At 43.0% G+C, this 19,560-nt stretch overlaps 1 protein-coding gene across 7 annotated transcripts in view; it reads right to left on the bottom strand.

The window, feature by feature from the left end:
- LOC111875623 (cAMP-specific 3',5'-cyclic phosphodiesterase) overlaps positions 1-19,560 on the bottom strand; it is a 796,526-nt gene that overhangs the window by 340,119 nt on the left and 436,847 nt on the right. The window contains exon 1 of one of the 7 annotated variants that reach the window (XM_023872008.2): positions 4,195-4,339. The exons of the other annotated variants lie outside the window; for them this stretch is intronic. Coding sequence (XP_023727776.1) covers positions 4,195-4,322 — 128 coding nt within the window. The 5' untranslated portion in view covers positions 4,323-4,339. Of the gene's footprint in view, positions 1-4,194; positions 4,340-19,560 lie in introns of those variants that run through there. 7 annotated transcript variants of the gene reach the window in all.

Raw genomic sequence — 19,560 nt, 5'->3', positions numbered from 1 at the left:
GCCGCTATACCGACTGAGCTATTCCGGCTCTCCGTCTTGACGCTGTGGGGAAGAGAAAAATCTTCTGCACCTGCCGGGATCAAAATATTCTTTAAATGTAATTCTTTTTTCGCTGACTGTACAGACGCTGTTCGTCCCATCGCTTTCACTGCAGCAGCAGATACACTGAACCCGTAACAAGCACTAAAGGAACAGAATTGTGGAGCAATTGATGGAATGAAGATTGGCAGGGGAAACCGAAGTACTCGGAGAAAACCTGTCCTGGCGCCACTTTGTCCACCAAAAATCCCACTTGACCAGACCCGGGATTGAACCCGGGTCTCATCAAGTGGGAAGCCAGCGACTAACCGTTTGAGCTATGGCGCGGCCCAGACCGACAGTTGCTTTAATACTTAATCCGCTCCTCTTATACATTACGGTGTCGAGGTTGTTTTTTTCTTTTTTCATTTTGACGGTAGGACCCCTTGGACGATTGATCAGCTCGTCGCAAGGCCGCTACCTAAACACAGGACAACATAACACAGAATAAACATATACACACACCAAACATCCATGTCTTTAGTGGGATTCGAGCTCACGATCCTGGCTTCCGAGCGAGTGAAGACAGTACATGCCTTAAGACCACACGACTACCGTGACCGGCCTTGCTTTAAACCTTTAAATTCCTCCGTTAAACTTCATTATATAAACCATAAGGCCCATTATACATGCCTTGACACTCTCACCTCTCGTCACAACGCAAAAGTAAAGCGCCGCGCCATGAAGATACAAAGAGGGTAGTGGAGGTATAGATCCACCATTCTTCAATTCGCCAATAGAAAGAAGTCAGTGGTCGGCTTCACACCCAGGGGGAAAAGTCCCCAGTATCCATTCGATAGATTTGGTGGGCCTCAGAGACCGTCTGGACGTTGCAGAATAGACAGAAATCTCTTATCCTTTTTGTGAACCGAATCCCGAATATTCAGTTCACGGTCAGCCAGTTCACCGACGCACTAATCGATTTAGCAACAGCAAAGATCCTAAAAATACTGTGCCATTATTCGTACACAAGCTGCAACTACAAAAACTAATGCACATGCTAGAGACTAGAAATCCCTAAGGCAGTTCAGTCGTAAGACCCGAAGGGAACGCAGAACTTGTGAGGACCAGGTCACGTTAACTCGCACCTTAAAGAAATAGGAGAGTGGGGTGTGAACTGGAGGCCGCGCCATAGCTTAAGCGGTTAGTCGCTGGCTTCCCACCGCGGCGGCCCGGGTTCGATCCCGGGTCTGGTCAAGTGGTATTTGTAGTGGACAAAGTGGCATTGGGGTGGGTCTTCTCCGAGTACTTAGGTTTCCCCTGCCAATCTTCATACCACCAATTGCTCCACAATCACCCTCGCCTATCATCTGGGGCTGGTACAACAGGCCAGAAGTGGCCACAGTACAAGGGACTTAGTCCCACCCCACTAGCAATAAAAAAGAAAGGTGTGAATTGGACGTACGTGGCTCAGGGAGGGCGCGTTCCTATGAACAGTGTAACAGACATTCGAGTTCTATAAAAGTGAATACGTTTTGACCACATGAGCAGCTACCCACACCCCAAAAATGAGTATTCTCCATGCAGTCCGTGTGACGTAGAAACATCGCAAAATTCAATGCACTTCCAAACGGATTACAGCATACACAAGGCGAACAACTGGTGACAGAAACCGAACTGTAATCCTCAGGTCAGCGTAGTTCTGACCTAATTAACTTCAGGAGCGCAAGTTAACAACTCCGCCTGGCTGTTTTATAAACAGATTAGATATTGTGTGTTCGGGGTTAATCTTGGCTTCATATGACAAGTATTAATTAGGAGTGATTATAAGATAAGAACATATCCGTGCACGAAAAACGATGCTGCAGTTTCATAAACTGTTTTGTTGTTCGTTGTGATAATCTAAAAGTTCTTAGACTCATATACTTAATTTTTGTGACCTTCAGCATAATTAGTTGCCATGGTTACTACGGAAATTAAAGCACTGTCATCACAGCCTCAGGGTTTTTCTCATGGGAAAAGATTGGGGAGAGAAAAACTGGCTTGGATTCAAACCCATGCAGGTGTGAACAAAACAATTTTCCCCGGGTTGTCTTTCTAAGAGGAACATTTTTAACCTACTATCCTTATTTTTTAAAAAATTTAAGTAAACTTACGAAATCTCCATGTTGTCCGTGTACCACCCCTTATCAACTTTTGAATGTCTGCACCAATTTTGACGAAATTTGGTACGTGTATCATGTCACCTGATCCCCAGCTCAACGGCGTACTTCATAAATATTTCCCATGAGTCTGAGTCTATATGTGTATACTCTTATCTTTACTAATTAACGGCTCGGTAAAAATCCCCCTGTAGTTGCTAGGCAACGGCTAGTTAAAAACGTTACCGCGGAAACGAATACAAACTCAACAACACAAGATCTGTTAGACGCGTCGTTTAATGTGGTCCGTGTAGTATCAAGAAACGTAAGCGATTAGTTCTTTCAATAATTTTTTGTTTTGTTTTACGGCTTGGGGCTTCTTTCCCCGGGAGGTAAAACGACCACGGCGTGAAATGGAGCATTCACCTCCATCTAGTGCCGAGATAAAAAGTGGCGGAGCTATACCTCCATTCCCCCGCATGTCTTTATGGTGTGGTACTTAACTGAGCATATGGACAACTTTACGTTTTTACCATTCTTTTCTACGGCGCAAGCCATCTTGGAGAAATGTGGCAGGATGGGCTGACGGCCATTTGGCTACATTACGTTATATGTAATGTGCTCGACAGAAATAATGGAGTCCTCCATGGTTACATCCTTCAGCGTGTCGTCTTCTGATAATTTCTTGGGGTTCACAGCTGGGACAACAAGACTCCATTTATTTCTCACCTCAAAATGCCGACGGGAATAAGGTACACTAAAGTTACTGGATATGATACCCTCACACAGGTCACTAGGATAGTAACGCAGTGCAGACTGATACTACAATGACGTTTCGAAACAGGAACTGCCTCAATCTTCAGGGTCGAACATAAACTGAGCAACACGCAAAAACGAGCTGAGTCAGTCTGCTTAGCATTTCTTAGGCACTGAAACTGAAGGCAATGTTCGTCTAAAAGATCCGTTAATTTTTACTGGACTACACGGCGTCACATACCGTAAGGTACACTAAAGGTAAGTGACAATTACAGATGTAAATATCTGAGCTCATGAAAGTTAAAGCAATACGTGGATAAAATTACATAATGAGGGGCTTCGTAACTTTCCCTCTTCATATAATATTGTTATGCCAATAACATAAAGGATTAATGTAGTTTGAATGATATTATTAAAATGGATGTTGAAGGAATAGGATGTGCGTATATGGATATTCCACAGATGTGCGCCGTATGGACCTACACCTTCTGTTTTCATATAAGGTGGGGAATATCTCTACTAGTTGACTAACAAACAGACTAACTAACTACATGGAGCTGAGTCCTTCTTGAGAAGCGGCCAGTCGCTTAATTACTCAAAGATTTCATAACATTTTATAGAACCTGAAAGTTCGTTACCGTGTTCACAAGTGTCCTCCACTCGTCCCTAACCTGAGCCAGATTAATCCAGTCCATCTTAGTTATCTAACATCCATTTTAATAATGTATTTTAGCGTCCTGCTGCACTGATTCGTATCCATAATGTGTATACATTAACCGTCTTTTAGTGAATACAATTTCACTTGTCACTTCACACTACACATGATGGCAGGCAGTGCAATGGTTTAACGTGATTAATACACCTGAGGATGGCAGAATGATGCCGAAACATGTAGTGTGAAGTGACAAGTGAAACTGCATGCACTAAAAGACGATTAATGTATACACATTATGGATCCATTTTAATATTATCATCTCACCCACGTCTAGGTCTTCATAGTGCCATCGTTCCTTCTTGATTTCCCACAAAACCCTCTATACATTCCTCTTCTCTGCCATGTCCTGTCCTGTCCTGCCCATCTCCTTTTTCCTTTACTACTTTTCCAATTTCATTTGGCCAGAAAGCCAGCTTCTCAAAAACAACTCTACTCTATGGAGTTGTTTGGTTACTTAGTTATAGTTGCAACACTTGAGTAAAATTTGTACTAAATTTATGGCACTATTAGCAGGGCAGACCTGTGTGTGACCTAATTTTCTGATAACGTATCTGATTAACTTACGTCAGCACGATATACCGAGGTGAGTTCCTGAAATTGATCGCCCCCAAACTGTCAGCCCGCCGTCTTGCAACCATCATGGGCCCAGCTTCTCTGAGGGCCAGGCGTCCTACCATTCCCTTCTGGTTCATGTTACCACACTCTTTACAAACAGTCACTACTTTACTCAGTCACTACCACAGACCAACACAAGTTGTGATGACTGGCACTCAGATGGCGCTACATGTTCTTAGTAATCACAGTTTCCGAAGAGGAACAGTAATTTTACGTCTCTGTGGTGTTAAGTAGTGCCATCCGGTTAACACTATACGTAAGTTACATGTTAATATGTATGCGCCATTATCACTGTACCTTCATAATAACGGTTGACCAGTAGCCTCAACTGCTGTCTCGGGATCCACACTCATACAGTACACGAAAACATGACTGCAGAAACACGTAAAATGGGATCACAATTAAGTTAGAGATTATAACCAATTTTTTTTCATGGAATTTTAGGTAATTCTTGGTAAGGCAATGTAACTTCAATAGGAAATATCTTCGTTTCAGATTAAAAACAAATTATTCCGTCACTGAACATTAGTTTTTTCGAAAAAAGACTGAGGTAAGAAATATAAGTAAATATATATGAAAAAATACAGGTTAATAAAAGCATATTTACATTATTCTACACTTAAAATAGAGTTAAAAATAAACTCAATTTTATAAAAATTTCCAAACACGTTATTCTTTGCCGAATGTTTTTGATGATGGTTAGCGACTCAAATGCTTAATTTTATCAGTGGAAGAAATTGTATAATTCATGACCAATTTTCAGTTATTTGGAATTTTAACACCAACACTTCGTTATTCTCCTGTGAAAATATATTTCTTCAAATTTCTATGAGATTTCTGGCATTCTTAAAAAAAATTCACTTATTTCACGATCGAAAATTCACAGCAAACACACGCACATTTTTACCTTAATTGTTAGTTCCTGAAGATATGTCAGTGGCGAAAATTATTCAAAATGCATCTGAACTCACCAAACTAAAATAAAGTGAGGTTATGTTATATAAATGAAATCCGAATCACAGGCCCGCGTCACAATAATATTTCCGAGTGGGAATCTTGGATTACGTTTTATTCCTCCAGCTTCCAAAGAGGAAAATTAAATAGATGCAACATCAATGTACATGACCAAAGTGCGTCACTTTTCTTCCGAAATATTTGCGCTCTTCTGCAAATTCCAGAAGTTTTAACAAACGAAGAAGAATAAATTATTCACTTGCACCGAGAACAATGTTTTCGTAGAATAATAGACGTATGTATACGTAACATAATTCCTTTTCTGTAATTATTAACACAAAACTATACAGCCAATAATGGCTCACAATAATGTCCAAATGAAATTCACTTCTCGTTTAAAGCAATGTTAGAACTCGTTATAACAAGTCTAAGAATGGTACGCGAACAACGAACACGACCGCACGGTAAGTGAGCAACCCGATAACTTTATCACGTCCGAACAGACGGACACGCATTCAACAACTGTCGCTTCTTCCATGACGGTGCAACAGATAAACCACACAGCCCTGTCTCCGTGCTACTACAGGGAACTCTGCCGGTAAAAGACCAGACCATCAACCATAAAATAAAACCCAAAGTAATACCAATACCATCCGACAACACGAAATTTGATAGGTAATGTCATGTTAAATGCATGAAAAAATAAAATAAATACACCTGAAGGTGAAAGACGGAATTCTAGTTCCACTTGTTTAAGAGTGTCATATCCAAGGTTAAAAATATAATTTTGTTCGAGCACACAGTTTTAACAGCTGCGCACACTAAAGGGGTTCTGTTTTCACTTCTTGCGAACTCTAGGCTAGGGCGTTGTGTGTTTACGTAACAAAATTTATATGCATACGGGGCAGTAAGCTACAGTAGGCTGTAAATAATTACAAAATGTACTGTTAACAGACAATATTATTATGTGGAAACAGAGGGAAGCACATATCACTACATCCTTATCTAAATAGGCTGACAAACAAATTAAATATTATTTTATATCAGTTGAATATAAATTGTGACTTCAAACTGCCCTAATATAAAGGATAAACGCATTTTGTACACGACTGGTATGCGTTAACGCAAGTTGAAAGTCAAACGTATAAACTTCCAGCTGAAAACAGCGACAGAAGCGAACCTGAGAGACTGGAGATTTGGCTGGGGTGCTGGCATCCCTAACCGTGAAAGTCTAGCATGTTACGAATGTTAGACAGGGCTTCAGACCTGACTGGTATCAGAGAAATATCATGGGGGGGGCTTGATTCATCTGGCTCAGGATAGGGACCAGTAGTGGGCTCTTGTGAACAAGGTAATGCACATTTTGTTCCATAAAAGAACATCAACTCCGCCACGTAAACGACTATCAGCTTCCGAAGAATTCTGCTCCGCGGAACTAGTTAAGGGGAAAGGAAAAAAAAAAACTTCAATCGGTTTTTCAAGACGGACATTTTATAGCCGAAGAAAGCTGTGTTATAAGAGACCTGTTCTACCAAATTTCTGGTGCATTTGTTAGCCTGTAGCCTGCACGGAATACCATACAAAGTAAACCGTGGTCACATCCACCCCGATAACACGGACACAAATCCCTGATGGAGTACAGATGAATATACGTTTCTTCTGTCGTATGCAATAAAAATCACGAATGTTCATTACCTTGTTCACAATAAGACCGCCACTGAGCCCTACCCTGAGTCAGATGAACTCAGTCTCCATATTTACACAAATTCTATTTTGATAATAAGATGTTACTGGATTTTCTTCAATTCACCTAATCCTTCCAGCCGCATTATGGCTCTCGGGTCGAGTCAGCCTCTAACAGAAATGAGTACCAGGAATATTCCTGCAGGTAAAGGGCGGCCGGCGCGTAAGGCTGACAACCTTACTGCCATTTGTGAGCAGACTGTCTAGAAAATGTGGGAACCTCAACTCACAGCCCTATGGGCCTTCACGGCCTGTTACAAGAATACTTTTACTTACTTTACCTTCACAGAAGTCACAGGGTAAAAAAGTAGGCAGCCGTATTGCTTTATAGTCCTACATGTTATCGACTGATACTATCGCGTGTTTGCTAGGCAACGCGACATGAAACTTGTGCGGGTTCTCGGATACGAACGAATATTTATTGCCCAGTCACTTTTACGCTCACAAGTACAGTCATTCCGCTTATAAGTCCCTTTAGGCGGTTCTTCTTCAATGTGACGTCATTCTCGCACTAGTGTCTTCTTACCGAACACCAACTCTGCTCTTCTAAGGTCAAATACTAACTGAACTAGTCTCCAAGTCCAAGTCACATGGCGACTGACGGTCAGTCAGTCACTAAGTAAGTCTTGGTGTCGAGATATTTATTCCTGTTTGGCATTTACGGTCTTGTTTTTGTGGGGCGCCCTCTCTGACGAGAGGACGGGTCTGTATAAACTGCTGGCCCTTGCCAGTGCAGTCTTTCTCGGGTCTGAGTCCCCCTTGGAACTCGAGACCATATTTTACTGTCTCAGATTTAGGGGTTATAACTTTTATCCTACCTCCAAATAAATCTCATACACGTTGGATGTTTATAAAACTACTTTGATAAATACTGCTCATTATCCGACACTACTACGTGCTGCATACCTTCCAAAGGCCAAATTATAACATTTAAACAACATGGTACATTGAACGCGAGTGTAGTGTTTCCATCTCAGAAGTCTGCGATGCTGAGTAGTTGGTTGTGGAATGATATATCAACAGAAATCAACTCTAGGTATCTGACATTATTTTAGACACGCTGAGTAAACTTACCTCACACTTTTAAGTAGCATTATGAAAACAAGTAGAGATGTTTGATGAAAATAAATCATACCAATATATTGGTATAACTTTACTTTACTGTAAATAAGATATAAAAATCCAACTTGCAGTCATGACTAATTCTTCTTGTTTACTTAAATTTATCGCCTCAGAGAAACCAACTCACTCACAGTTATCTCAGGAGACTACTGCCGTCTTGCGGACGTAATACAGGTTCTATATATTTTGTAGCCGTAAGCTTATCCCAGAATAGTATTTTATTAATAACATACAGATAACGCACACTTTAGAATAACAAAAGTCCTTTCTGAAGACGTAATCTTATTTTATGCTAAGTGCTAAATTATCTTAGTGAAGATAAATTCTGTTCTTTGAAATTTATCGCTATGTCGTTAACAATAATACGAACCTCGTAATGGCCGTGGCATAGCTCAAGCGGTTAGTCGCTGGCTTCCCACCGCGGAGGCCCGGGGTCTGATCAAGTGGGATTTGTGGTGGACAAAGTGGCGCTGGGACAGCATTTCTCCGAGTACTTCGGTTTCCTCTGACAATCTTCATTCCACCAAATTCTCAATCATCATAATCACCCGGGGCAGATACAATAGGGTAATCAGTGGCCGACGTGCCGAGTGGACCCAGCTGGACTCCATTACCCCTGTCGTGAAACAAGACCTCGAGGCGTATTCTTGCGACGTCACTTTATTACTCAACGCCGTAACTACAATTCGAAATAACTATAACAAAATGTTGAACAAGTCGTTTCACAGTCGCTCCTTCCGTATTAACAACTCTCACGAGAATGTAGAACTGTCCGTCTCTCCTGCTGGCGAACCAGTGGCTTCTGTCAACATAACACTTCTGTCGGCGCACACTGTACACTGGCTTCTGTCTCGGCACCACACTTCTGTCGGCGCACACTGTACACTGGCTTCTGTCTCGGCACCACACTTCTCTCCTCTGTCAACACAGTCTTCTGTCTGGCTTCTACCGGCGCACACTGCACACTGCTCAGCTGGCTTCTTATAGTGTTCCCTGTCGTCCCTAGTATCAGCAGCGTCCACTGTTACGTCACAGCGGGGGGAGGAGTGTTTACTGGCCTGTTACCATAGGAGCGGCAGCGGATCCTATGTTGTTACGTCACCGCGGGCAACGTTACTGGCAACGCGTGTGTTACCGCGTCTCGCTGGGTCCACGATTTTCAACACCTCCCCACTATGCGAATTAAAGAAACTCGCAATTCTGCAACGCCCCAAATGTGCAACTAAACTACGATATAGTAATACATGTCAGTGGTCCTCATCATTCTTCGAGATCTTGACAATCGATGTCATGCATTTTCGATTGGTAACCTGTCTCTCTCTCTCTCTCTTTAACACACACATATTTCGGCCACACAGGGCCACGCAGACAGACATCCATGCCTCGAGTGGGATTCGAATCCACGACCCCAGTGTTTGAGTCGGCGAAGACATTCCATGCCTTAGACCACGCGGCCACCGTGATCGGCAGAAAACTCAATACGTTAACAAAATTCAACGTAGATTCTTTTGCACAGATTCGAACCTGGTAACTCCTAATTCAAGTAAAAAGCCGAGACAACCAGTCAGCTGGTGGGCAAACAACCCGAAGTATGGCGCACTGCGACGGGGAAGACCTCTCCACAAAACCCTGAGCGCAATGCAATGTTTCGAATGCTCTGCAAAATTAGCCATCTTTTTTTATTTATAGACTCTGTCAATATCTGAGACTACACAGCACAGGGTGGTAGCGTGACTGATGAACTGAAAAGAAAATGGAAGGGAGCGGTCGTGGCCTACTCCAGCTACTCTCCCAGAATTTTCTTCAAGGGATTGAGGAAAAGCAGGACGAACCATACTTAGGTAAGCTGATGTCCCTCGTGAGGCTCCAACGGAAGAACCTCCCTAATACAAACGCAGAATGGAGTTAGGAGCTTCTCACAGCTGTCGCTATGAACATTAGGCTATTATCTACTGTAATATGACGCCGTGTATTGAATTTTTTGCTTATTTGTTCTTTACCGGTTTCTTGACTTACTCTTCGACCCTGAAGATGGAGGCAGAATATTCCTCCGAAACATCCGTTAATTTCTACCTGACTATACAGCATAATATCCCAGGGGATACAAGAACACAGAGTTACTGGTACACCCACCCGTTCGGTACCAATAACACCAATGTTAATGAGTTCTGTGGATCTTCACACAATGTCTGAGTTGTTTTGTATTGCGGTTCCATGAAATCTGCGGGATTTATGCCCTCCGCTATGCTCTGCAGACCACACAGGCCACATTAAGTTTCCAGAAGAGCGTTTCTGTATGAGTTTTGTGACTGTGTACTATTGTTGACTGACGTCTCTGGTTTCATTGCTCCACAGAACAGTGTAGGAATTGCATGACGGGGCCTAGCGATGCATCCAACTGTGGCCGCAACAAAGACTTTTATACAGGCTTCGGGATGAATAAAGCTCCCATGGAGCCACTCTTCTGTCCAGTGTACAGCACCATCATCACGCGTTATGATGGAAGCCCGTCTAAATCCATTCACTTCGTCATCAACTTCACATAATTGGTTTGTATCCCGTTAGGTCTCACAAATTCGCAGAAGCCATCTTTTCATACGTCTTCCTATAACCCATCTTACTCCCAGGTTAAAGCGTAGCACTTTCTAAAGCACTGTACCCTTTATACATGTAAATACTGAAGGGCTCTGACGTTGGTGTATAGTACTCAGAATTACAGGGTATCCGGACTGTATCCATCATCCGGGATAGCACAGTAGGTAGGGCGACTGGCTGCGGGCTGGACGCCCAACGGTTCGGAGTTCGGGTCCTGATGTGGGCAAGAATTTTCAGTTTTCGGTGTCGTTCAGACCGACTCCGGGGCCCATCCAGTGGGTATCAGGAGCCCTTTCCATGGGGTAAAGCCGCCGGGGCGTGACTGACCACTCACCTCCAACTAATGCCGAGGTCAAGAAAACATGGGTCTATACATCCACTCCCCCATATGTCTTCTTGGCGTAGTGCTTAATTAGTTAAGTACAGGGACAACTTTACCTCTACCTGTCCAACGTCCGGTACTGTGACGTAAACTAAAGAAGGCTACATCTCCGAAACTGGATCTGTTTCCGTCCTCAGGTCACTGGGGACACCTACTGTGTTGGGCCCCTTACAAAGAGCTAACCTTAATCGCTGGACAACCCATGTCAGATTCACTACAGGTATTTAATTGCCTGAGACCAGGCTAATTTGGAGGAAGGATAATGTTCTTCCTGAGTTTCTATAAGGTTTTAGTTTCGAATGTTCAAGTATTACTTCACAGATGGCGCAAGCGGTAGGCACTATATGTCTTCACAACTTTTCCATTTTTTCCTACGCGTTGGTGCTCATATATTTGGTTTTGTTGGCTAGGTTTTTAGCATAAATTTCTACCTCCCTTTCTATTCTAATTCCACGAATGTGCGTGCTTTATCAAATTTCTACTGCATTTTTCATGTTGTTTTCCTCCGAATTGGCCTGGTCTTAGGTAATTAAATAGCTGCGTGACTCTGACATGGGTTGTCCAGCGATTAAGATTGGCTCTTTCTAAGGGGCCCAACTGAGTAGGTGTCTCAACCCTTCACCTGAGGACGGAAACAGATCCAGTTCCCGAAACGTTGTGTTTTCTAACTTCTAGAATATCGGATGATGGGCGAAGTTCGAAACCTCAGAAAAGAGAACACTAAAAAGACCAAGACGTTGGTTGGTGAACAGTACTGACATTGATCTTAGAGAGAAAGGATGGGATGGTATGGATTGGATTGATCGGTCACAGGATAGGGACCAATTAAGGGCTCTTGTGAACACGGTAATGAGCCTTCGGGTTCCATAAAATGTTGGGAAGTTCTTGAGTAGCTGCACAACTGGCGGCTTCACAAGAAGGGCTCAGCTCCATGAGTGAATGAGTGAGTGAGTGAGTGAGTGAGTGAGTGAGTGAGTGAGTGAGTGAGTGAGAAGTTCATAAACGTAGCTATTAGACGGATTAATTCTCAGTGATATCTAATATATGATAACCAAATGCTTGAGAAAGGTGAAATAAGTAACGAAATAAACAGTCTTGGGTTCGAATATGAGGTTATTACTCGGGCCAAGTAGCTCAGTAGTAATTTTGTTGAGCGAATGTTGGCAGCAGATGTTAGGTCTCCTGGGAATTTGTTCATAATTTCCTGATACTAACCACCTGGACCTTCACGTAAGTAATTGCACGAAATGTCCTGGTTTATGACGTTACTCTGTATAGAAGCAATTTCAGTGGTAATAAATGATCGACAGAATTTCGGAAATTTATTAACTCCCAATCTCAATCAAATAACGAATAAGCCGGAATAGCTCAGTCGGTAAAGCGACAGACTGGACAGCCGAGGTTCGATTCTCCGCAAGGGCAAAATATGTGTCTCTTCTCCAAAGCGTCAAGACTGGCTCTGGGGCCCAACCAGCCTCTCATCCAAAGGATACTGGGGGCTCTATCCTCGGGGATAAAGCGGCCGAGGTGTGAAGCTCTTAAATCACTTCCATTTAGGGCCGAAACCAAGAATGATGGAGCCATACCTCCATTCCCCATACTCCATCACGGCATGCCGCTTAAATAATTAAGCACGGAGACAACTATTGATATAAACTTTCCACACTTTCACAGATGGAGTCAATAAAACACAGAATAGCTGGAGTAGTTGGTTGACGCACTATGCTACAAGCCAGAATGTCGCGGGCTCGATTCCCGGTTATGTCACTGGATTTTTCAATTGATATAATCCTTCCAGTTGCGCTATGGCCCTGGAGTCGACTCAGCCTCTAACAGAAATCAGTACCAGGAATCTTCCTGGGGGTAAAGGGCCGCCGGCGTGTAAGGCTGACAACCTCACCGCCATCTGTGAGCCGATTGTCTAGAAAATGTGGGAACCTCGCCGTCTCAGACCCCTATGGGCCTCCACGGTCTGTTACAGGGACAGCTTTACAATTTTGTTTTAAACAAAGTAAAATGCACACACAGAGAGACAGAGTGGAGTGGTCACTCATCATCTTCATTATTTCTCTCAGTGTTTCTTTGGGGTATCTGAAAAGGGGGTTTCCCGAACTCATCCTGTCATTTGCTATACCTTTTGCCCCCCCTTTCTCTCTGTCCTACACCATCTTGTACCCAGGTAGCACCTTCCTTGTAGACAGCCACTCATCAGCCCCCACTCCGCCCCCCCCCAACACACAAAGAGACTGTGAAACCTTGAAAGTAGTGTCACGCTTTCATCATCACGTGGTGAAGCAGATGACGCAGTTTCCACTGCCCTGTGCTCGCGAGGGTTACTCTACATACAGACAAGCATCGCTTCGCCCTGAAGATGAGAAACATAGTATCTCCGAAAGGTCAGGAATACATTTCCCGTCTACATGACGTCAGAAGCACAACAGATCACTGTACGTCGCGGTGCAAGGGCCGAGAAGGCCCACCCCTTACACATACATGTCATCACTGGGACACAACGAAACGTCAATGAACTTGTATCGGACTACACGGCGTCACATCCCAGAAGACTGTACTCTTCTCCAACATTTTTTTCGAACTGTGGTGCTCGTTCCCCTACAGGATACCTAAGAAGTGTTGCCACGGTCCCCGAGCGTGCTCATTTATATTATAACGGTTTTAAGTGTGACTATAGACGGAGTATGGATTGGAAATTGGATTTATTGGCACCACTCGCAACTAAACGTGATTACAGCGCTATCGCTAATCTCCGCAATTCACAAATCATCACAGCATCCGCTATGCTTTTCCATCCTGATGTGTCTTAACCAGCAGATTCCTGGCAACGGCTACTAACACTGGAGATTCTTCTGCCTCCCGCACTCAGGTCCTCTTGTCACAGCCTCCCGTGCAGAACTCTTTGTCAATTCCCTCAATCTCAATTGACAACTATCAACTCCGGAACTCTCGATCCAATTCTCTTTTGCTACTGCTAACAATCTCTCTTCTCAATTATTCTCTCAGCTGGCCGTATACTGGGAACGGATGTATAACCGCCTCACTAACTTCAAAACGCACAGGAAGTGTTTTTTGCACAGTCTAATTCCTTCCTTGCCATTTCTCCTCAATTACCTTCGACTGTCATCTCCAGAACTCGACCCAATTCTCGACAACTCACTCAAAAAACTTTCTTTGTCCCTTTATAACCCATTGATACGGACCACGCAGAAAACACAGCTTCTCTATTGTTGAGAAGGCTTGTTTTCTGATCCGTTGCCTAGCAATGGGTCTATACGTCACAGTATTATCATTATTAGTGTCCAACTAAGTGTGGTTTCGTGGTTTATTACGCTTTTATGTTTTGCAGCTCTACTTTGTCTAACGTAACACTGGGCACTGGGCTCCTTTAAATAAACGAAACGAAATAATTACTTTTATTAATCCTTAAAACCAAAAGAACATTTTCTGCAGGAAAATGGAGCCGTGGAGACGCTAATAAATGCTACTTCAGTAGGTTACTCACCGATTCCCATGCAAACACGAGTACAGGGAGAAATAGAGAACTATGCGGCAGTTACTCACCTGGAAACAGAAGAAATTGTAACCATGAAATGTCAATACATAATCAAGATCTAATCACACTATTTACATGTAAATGTAAATCTGTAACGGACTTTCAGTAGATATAAACAGACCGAGCTAAGTGTTCCAAAACAAACTTTACCAAAAGTACTAAAAAGAAAAAATCAGTGGCTTTAGTCCGCAAGCGAACTATACCGACCGAGCGACTGCCGCTTGTCGGCGAAGTTATTGTCAACCTTTACCGATAGAGGGTGTCGCGTGGTCACAGCAAAGGATCCCGCGGCCGTTAATCTCGGTTTTCACACCGGAGCCGCTATTTACTTGAAACAGCTCCTCAGTTATCCTAACGAGGCTGATTGGACCCCGTTCCAGACACACTACTTCTCAGAAAAAGTGGTAGCGCCGGGAATCGAGCACGGGGCCTGTAGATCTGTAGCCTGGAACTCTGACCACTAGACCATATAGGCGGTCGGAGCCCAACAGCAGCGTACATTTAAATGAACTCCGTCCAGCTCACCCTACGACCATTTAAAAAAAGTCCGGTATTTAAAGGTTGAAGTGACGGAATTAAGGGCGATAAAATGGGCGATGAATGTAGCACGCATACGAGAGAAGAGCAATGCGTAATTATTTCTCGATTAGTGAATGGAAGAAACCAACTGGAAACCCTAGGAATAGACATGAGGATAATATGAAAACAGACCTTAAAAACTGAGTGTGGTGGTGAGGATCGGATTCATCTGGCTTAGGATAAGGTCCAGTGGCGGGCTCTTGTGAACATGGTAATGAAAATTCCGGTTACATAAAAAGTGGGAATTTCCTGTGTTCCTCTGAAGCAAGACTTCACCATGCAATTCATTGGATAGTGCTGTGATCAGGGTCTATTGTACGCATGTCCAATGAAGAAATCTCGTGCACTGGAGCGCTGGTTTGAACCAATTAATTAACATGGTCATCTGAGACCATTTTCATTGTAATTAGTCGTAATATACAACGTCTGTTTCTTTCCTGTCGAGAGTTACGTCATGGATATGCCCTTCCCACGTAGCAGCGAGGAATTCTAATCAAAAATAAATAATGATGGGGACTTTACTGAAGTGCATGTACGAGTCGGCTGCAATACCCGCAATATTTTCGTACATATAATTTACCTCATGCATCGTGTACCTAATTACAACAGTTAATAAGGCGACATCATCATCAGATTATGACTTCAGTTCAGATACAGCGCGTCTGCTGCCATTCCGAGCAAACCTGATTTCAATACGAGCCGAGGACAGGATGCTGAGGTGGCCATAATTCAGTCATACGAAACGAAAGCAGGGCTGGCATAATAAATTTAACCATAGGTTTTCCTACTGATATCTCTGTTTGCTCAGAATCAATATTTTGCTGTTCCATTCTGTATTATTCAATAACTACATCTTAACTACGTAAATAGTGAAATAAAGGAAAGCCATGTACTAAATTAAGTTTCCTTTTCCACAGATTTCAGACCTATACTATGCATAACGCTGTAATTGAAACGTATGCCATCTGTTGCACGAGTTCTAAACTAATCAGTGTGATGCTCACCAGTTGCGCGTGGGAATGTGCGCAGTACCNATTTTTTTGTGGTCTTCCAAAGTCCCAACAGGCAAATGCTGCGATAGTACTTCAACTAAGCCACGAAAGCCTTCCACGCCCTTTAAAACGCATCACCCACCCTACAATTCGACGCCACAGTGTAAACACCACTGCATCGTAAAATAAACCTCAACACGTGTTTCGTCTGCTTCCGTTCTCGCTGACAACAACGTACAAAGAAACACTGTGTTAGTGACAGTGTGTTTCAGAATAAATGCACGTCTAAGCAAGTAAGTTTTGGTTGTAAGAACACAAGGATTATATTAAGTAGAAATCTGTGATATTCCTTCACTTCTAAATCAAGCGGTTCAGATCCGGAGATAAAATACAGAAACCAGGACGTATGGTCAGCATAGTTACAAGAATTTCCTTCACAAATTATCTAGTACCACTAAATACGGCGGCATCGTTCTCAACAAGCTCACACACTCCTCTTCGGCAACCATGTTCTTTCGTCACTTTGTCCCAACGTTCCTTCCTCCTTCCTCTCTTACTTTGTCACTTTCTTTTCAAGACACAAAAATCGGCTAAAAAGCAACAGGTAGACTATTCAAACTCATGACTCGCAGATTATTTAATGACGCTTTCTGAGGAATAGCAGTTATTCGGCGTTTAATGAGATATGCTACAGCACCTGCGAGTGACGAATAGAAAACTAACTCAAGAGTCGCTGGTACCAACTTTGTCGAAGGTCCTACACAAGCAAATGACTGAGAATGATCCATGGAAGAAACTAAAACAGAGTATGAATCAAACACAAACCAGATTTGTTAATCCTGAACCAGTATGTTAGGTGAATTTCCTTATCGTAACACTTGTTAAAACACACGGTTTTCACAGTGATAATTATGAAGAATCCCATATAACGCTGTGTAGTCTGTTGAAAGACAAGTCATGTTAGGTTGACTATGCTGACGAGGCCCGGCAGCGATTCACTGATGTGTTATGTATGCTTAATTCTTCGAAAATGCTTCTTGCTTCTTTAGGGTACCTACTCCTCGATTTCCCAAGCGCCCTCCGCACTTCAGGTACTCCGACTAAAATTCTGATTCTTTTAACGTTCTTCCCATGCGTGCTACAGCCAACACCATCATATTCTCCTATACAAGGTCTGCCCCGTGTGGAGGCAGGTTAGAACACCTCTACCGTAGCCCTGCGTGCAGCAGAAGGCGACGAAAATGGGGCCCTCTTGTCTGACCACCAATTTCCTGGGGGATATAAATACAGAGACCTCGTCCTCTAGGTCGCGGGTTTGACGCAAGGCTGACGACTATCCTCTGTAAAAAAAAAATACTTTTGCGAAATTCAAAGAAGTGGAAACCGAACGGGCTATGAAGAACACCGTCTTCTTGGATGTGATCTTGTGTGAACCGACGTTTCGAAGGAACGTATCGCCTCCATTTTCGGGGTTGAACAATCCGCGACCGAGGAACCAGCTTCAGCAGGTGGATGTAGCCACCTACGTCTATGTCTTCCCAGTGGTCTCTTTCAGTTTGACTTTCCCACTAAAACTCTGTAAGCGCTCATCTTTCACATGCGTGTTGCATGCCCTGCACACATCATCCTCCATGGTTTGATCATTATATTTATAGGTTGCGAAGAGTACAAGTTATGAAGCTCATCATTATACCATTTTCTTCGACCTGCTATTGTTTCGTCCTCCTTCAGTCAAAATATTCTCTTCAGCACCCTGTTCTCAGTGTTATCCTTTCTACAATTGGGGTGAGTACTAGGTGATCTATTACAAAAATAAATTTAGTTGCAGTAGACAGAAATGTTTGGAATGAAGTTTTTTTTTAATCATGTCCTTTATTGACAATCAGATACTACAATCTTTCAGTCAATTTGCTGTCTTGTGTACAATTAGTTACGGCTTGTACACTTCACTGGCTTGAGAGGGCCACTTCCACCGACGCGTCCCTCAGATTTTTAGATCTTCTGGCCACTTTCGCCCGATTCTTCTGTGGTCACGTTGCAGTAAAAGTGGCTGGAGCAGCGGGTTGGGGTGGTTAGCTAATTTGCTAAAATGTTTGATGCAGTGTTCTTTGATGACTTCTGTGACGTACGGAACTTTGAGGTCTGTGTGAATGGTGTGGTTAGACACGTACCACGGTGCGTTTACGATGAGACGAAGAATTTTTGATTGGGTTCGTTGGATGAGATCTATATTTGATTTGCTGGCGCATCCCCAGAGCTGGGTTCCGTATGTCCATATTGATTTGATGACTGCTTTGTATATTAGCAGCTTGTTGTCAATGGATAGGTGTGATTTTTTCCCTATGAGCCAGTATAGGTCTTTGATTTTTTGATCCATTTGTTTCCTTTTCGTGAGGATATGTTGTTTCCAGTTGAGCTTGCTGTCGAAGGTAAGTCCGAGATACTTTGCTTGATCTTTTTGTTGGATGGTAGTGCGGTTTATTTGAATCGGGAGGGCATTTGCCTTGGAATGAAGTAAACGGAAAAGACGTTAATGCACAGTACAAGACTCTCTCTCTCTCTCTCAACTGGCTGAATGCGCAAGTTTGTACTGTAACACGTACAGGGAAGTTGGCAGAAATCTTCCACAGAACCAAATATTTGTGTTTCTGTTTGGCAAATGGACAACAATATATGTAATGGCCTCATTTAATTGTTGTCTGCGTTCGTTATCTTCATGAAATGCTTTTTTCTGAACCCACGCAGCCATCTTCTAGCTCACAAGCCAGTGCAATCCATTATATAGTTTAACTTAACGAACAACATGAACAGGGTGAGTACAAACTGATGACATGCCCAAGTTTCTCGCTGAACAGAACTGAAATATCGTGTACGGGTCTGCTGGTCCCCCTGGTCAGTGTATCAGTACGTTCCCAGCAGAGTAAAGACAAAGATTTGCTTCTCCAAGAAGTGTATTTCTGAATTCACGCACATTTGGGTATTAACTGATAGGAAGGAAAAGTTATGGCATAAAGGTAGCTAATAAGTACATCATTCGAAAATGTCACATGGTTCAGATATTCTGGGAGGCCATAACAGATCAAAGCTGAATCAGGAGGAAATTCAGAGCACACTGAATTCGAGTAATGCTTGCTACCATTCAGTCCAGAATTTTATTGCCTTCTGGTCAGCAGATCAAAAGCGTAAAAATCAGAATACGCAAAACCACAATTTTGCTGTGGATTCGTATGGGTGTAAAACTTGGTCTCTAACATTAAAGGAAGAACATAGACTGAGAGTGAGAACAGGGTGCTGATGAGAATATCTGAACCGCAGGGGGACGGAGTAACAGGAGACTGGAGAAAACTCCATAATGAGGAGCTTCATAACTTGTATTATTC

Source organism: Cryptotermes secundus, unplaced genomic scaffold (genome assembly GCF_002891405.2).
Source record: "Cryptotermes secundus unplaced genomic scaffold, Csec_1.0 scaffold141, whole genome shotgun sequence".
NCBI lineage: Eukaryota > Metazoa > Arthropoda > Insecta > Blattodea > Kalotermitidae > Cryptotermes > Cryptotermes secundus.
Note: the sequence above shows the minus strand (reverse complement) of the source record. Positions and strands in the feature narration are given on the sequence as shown.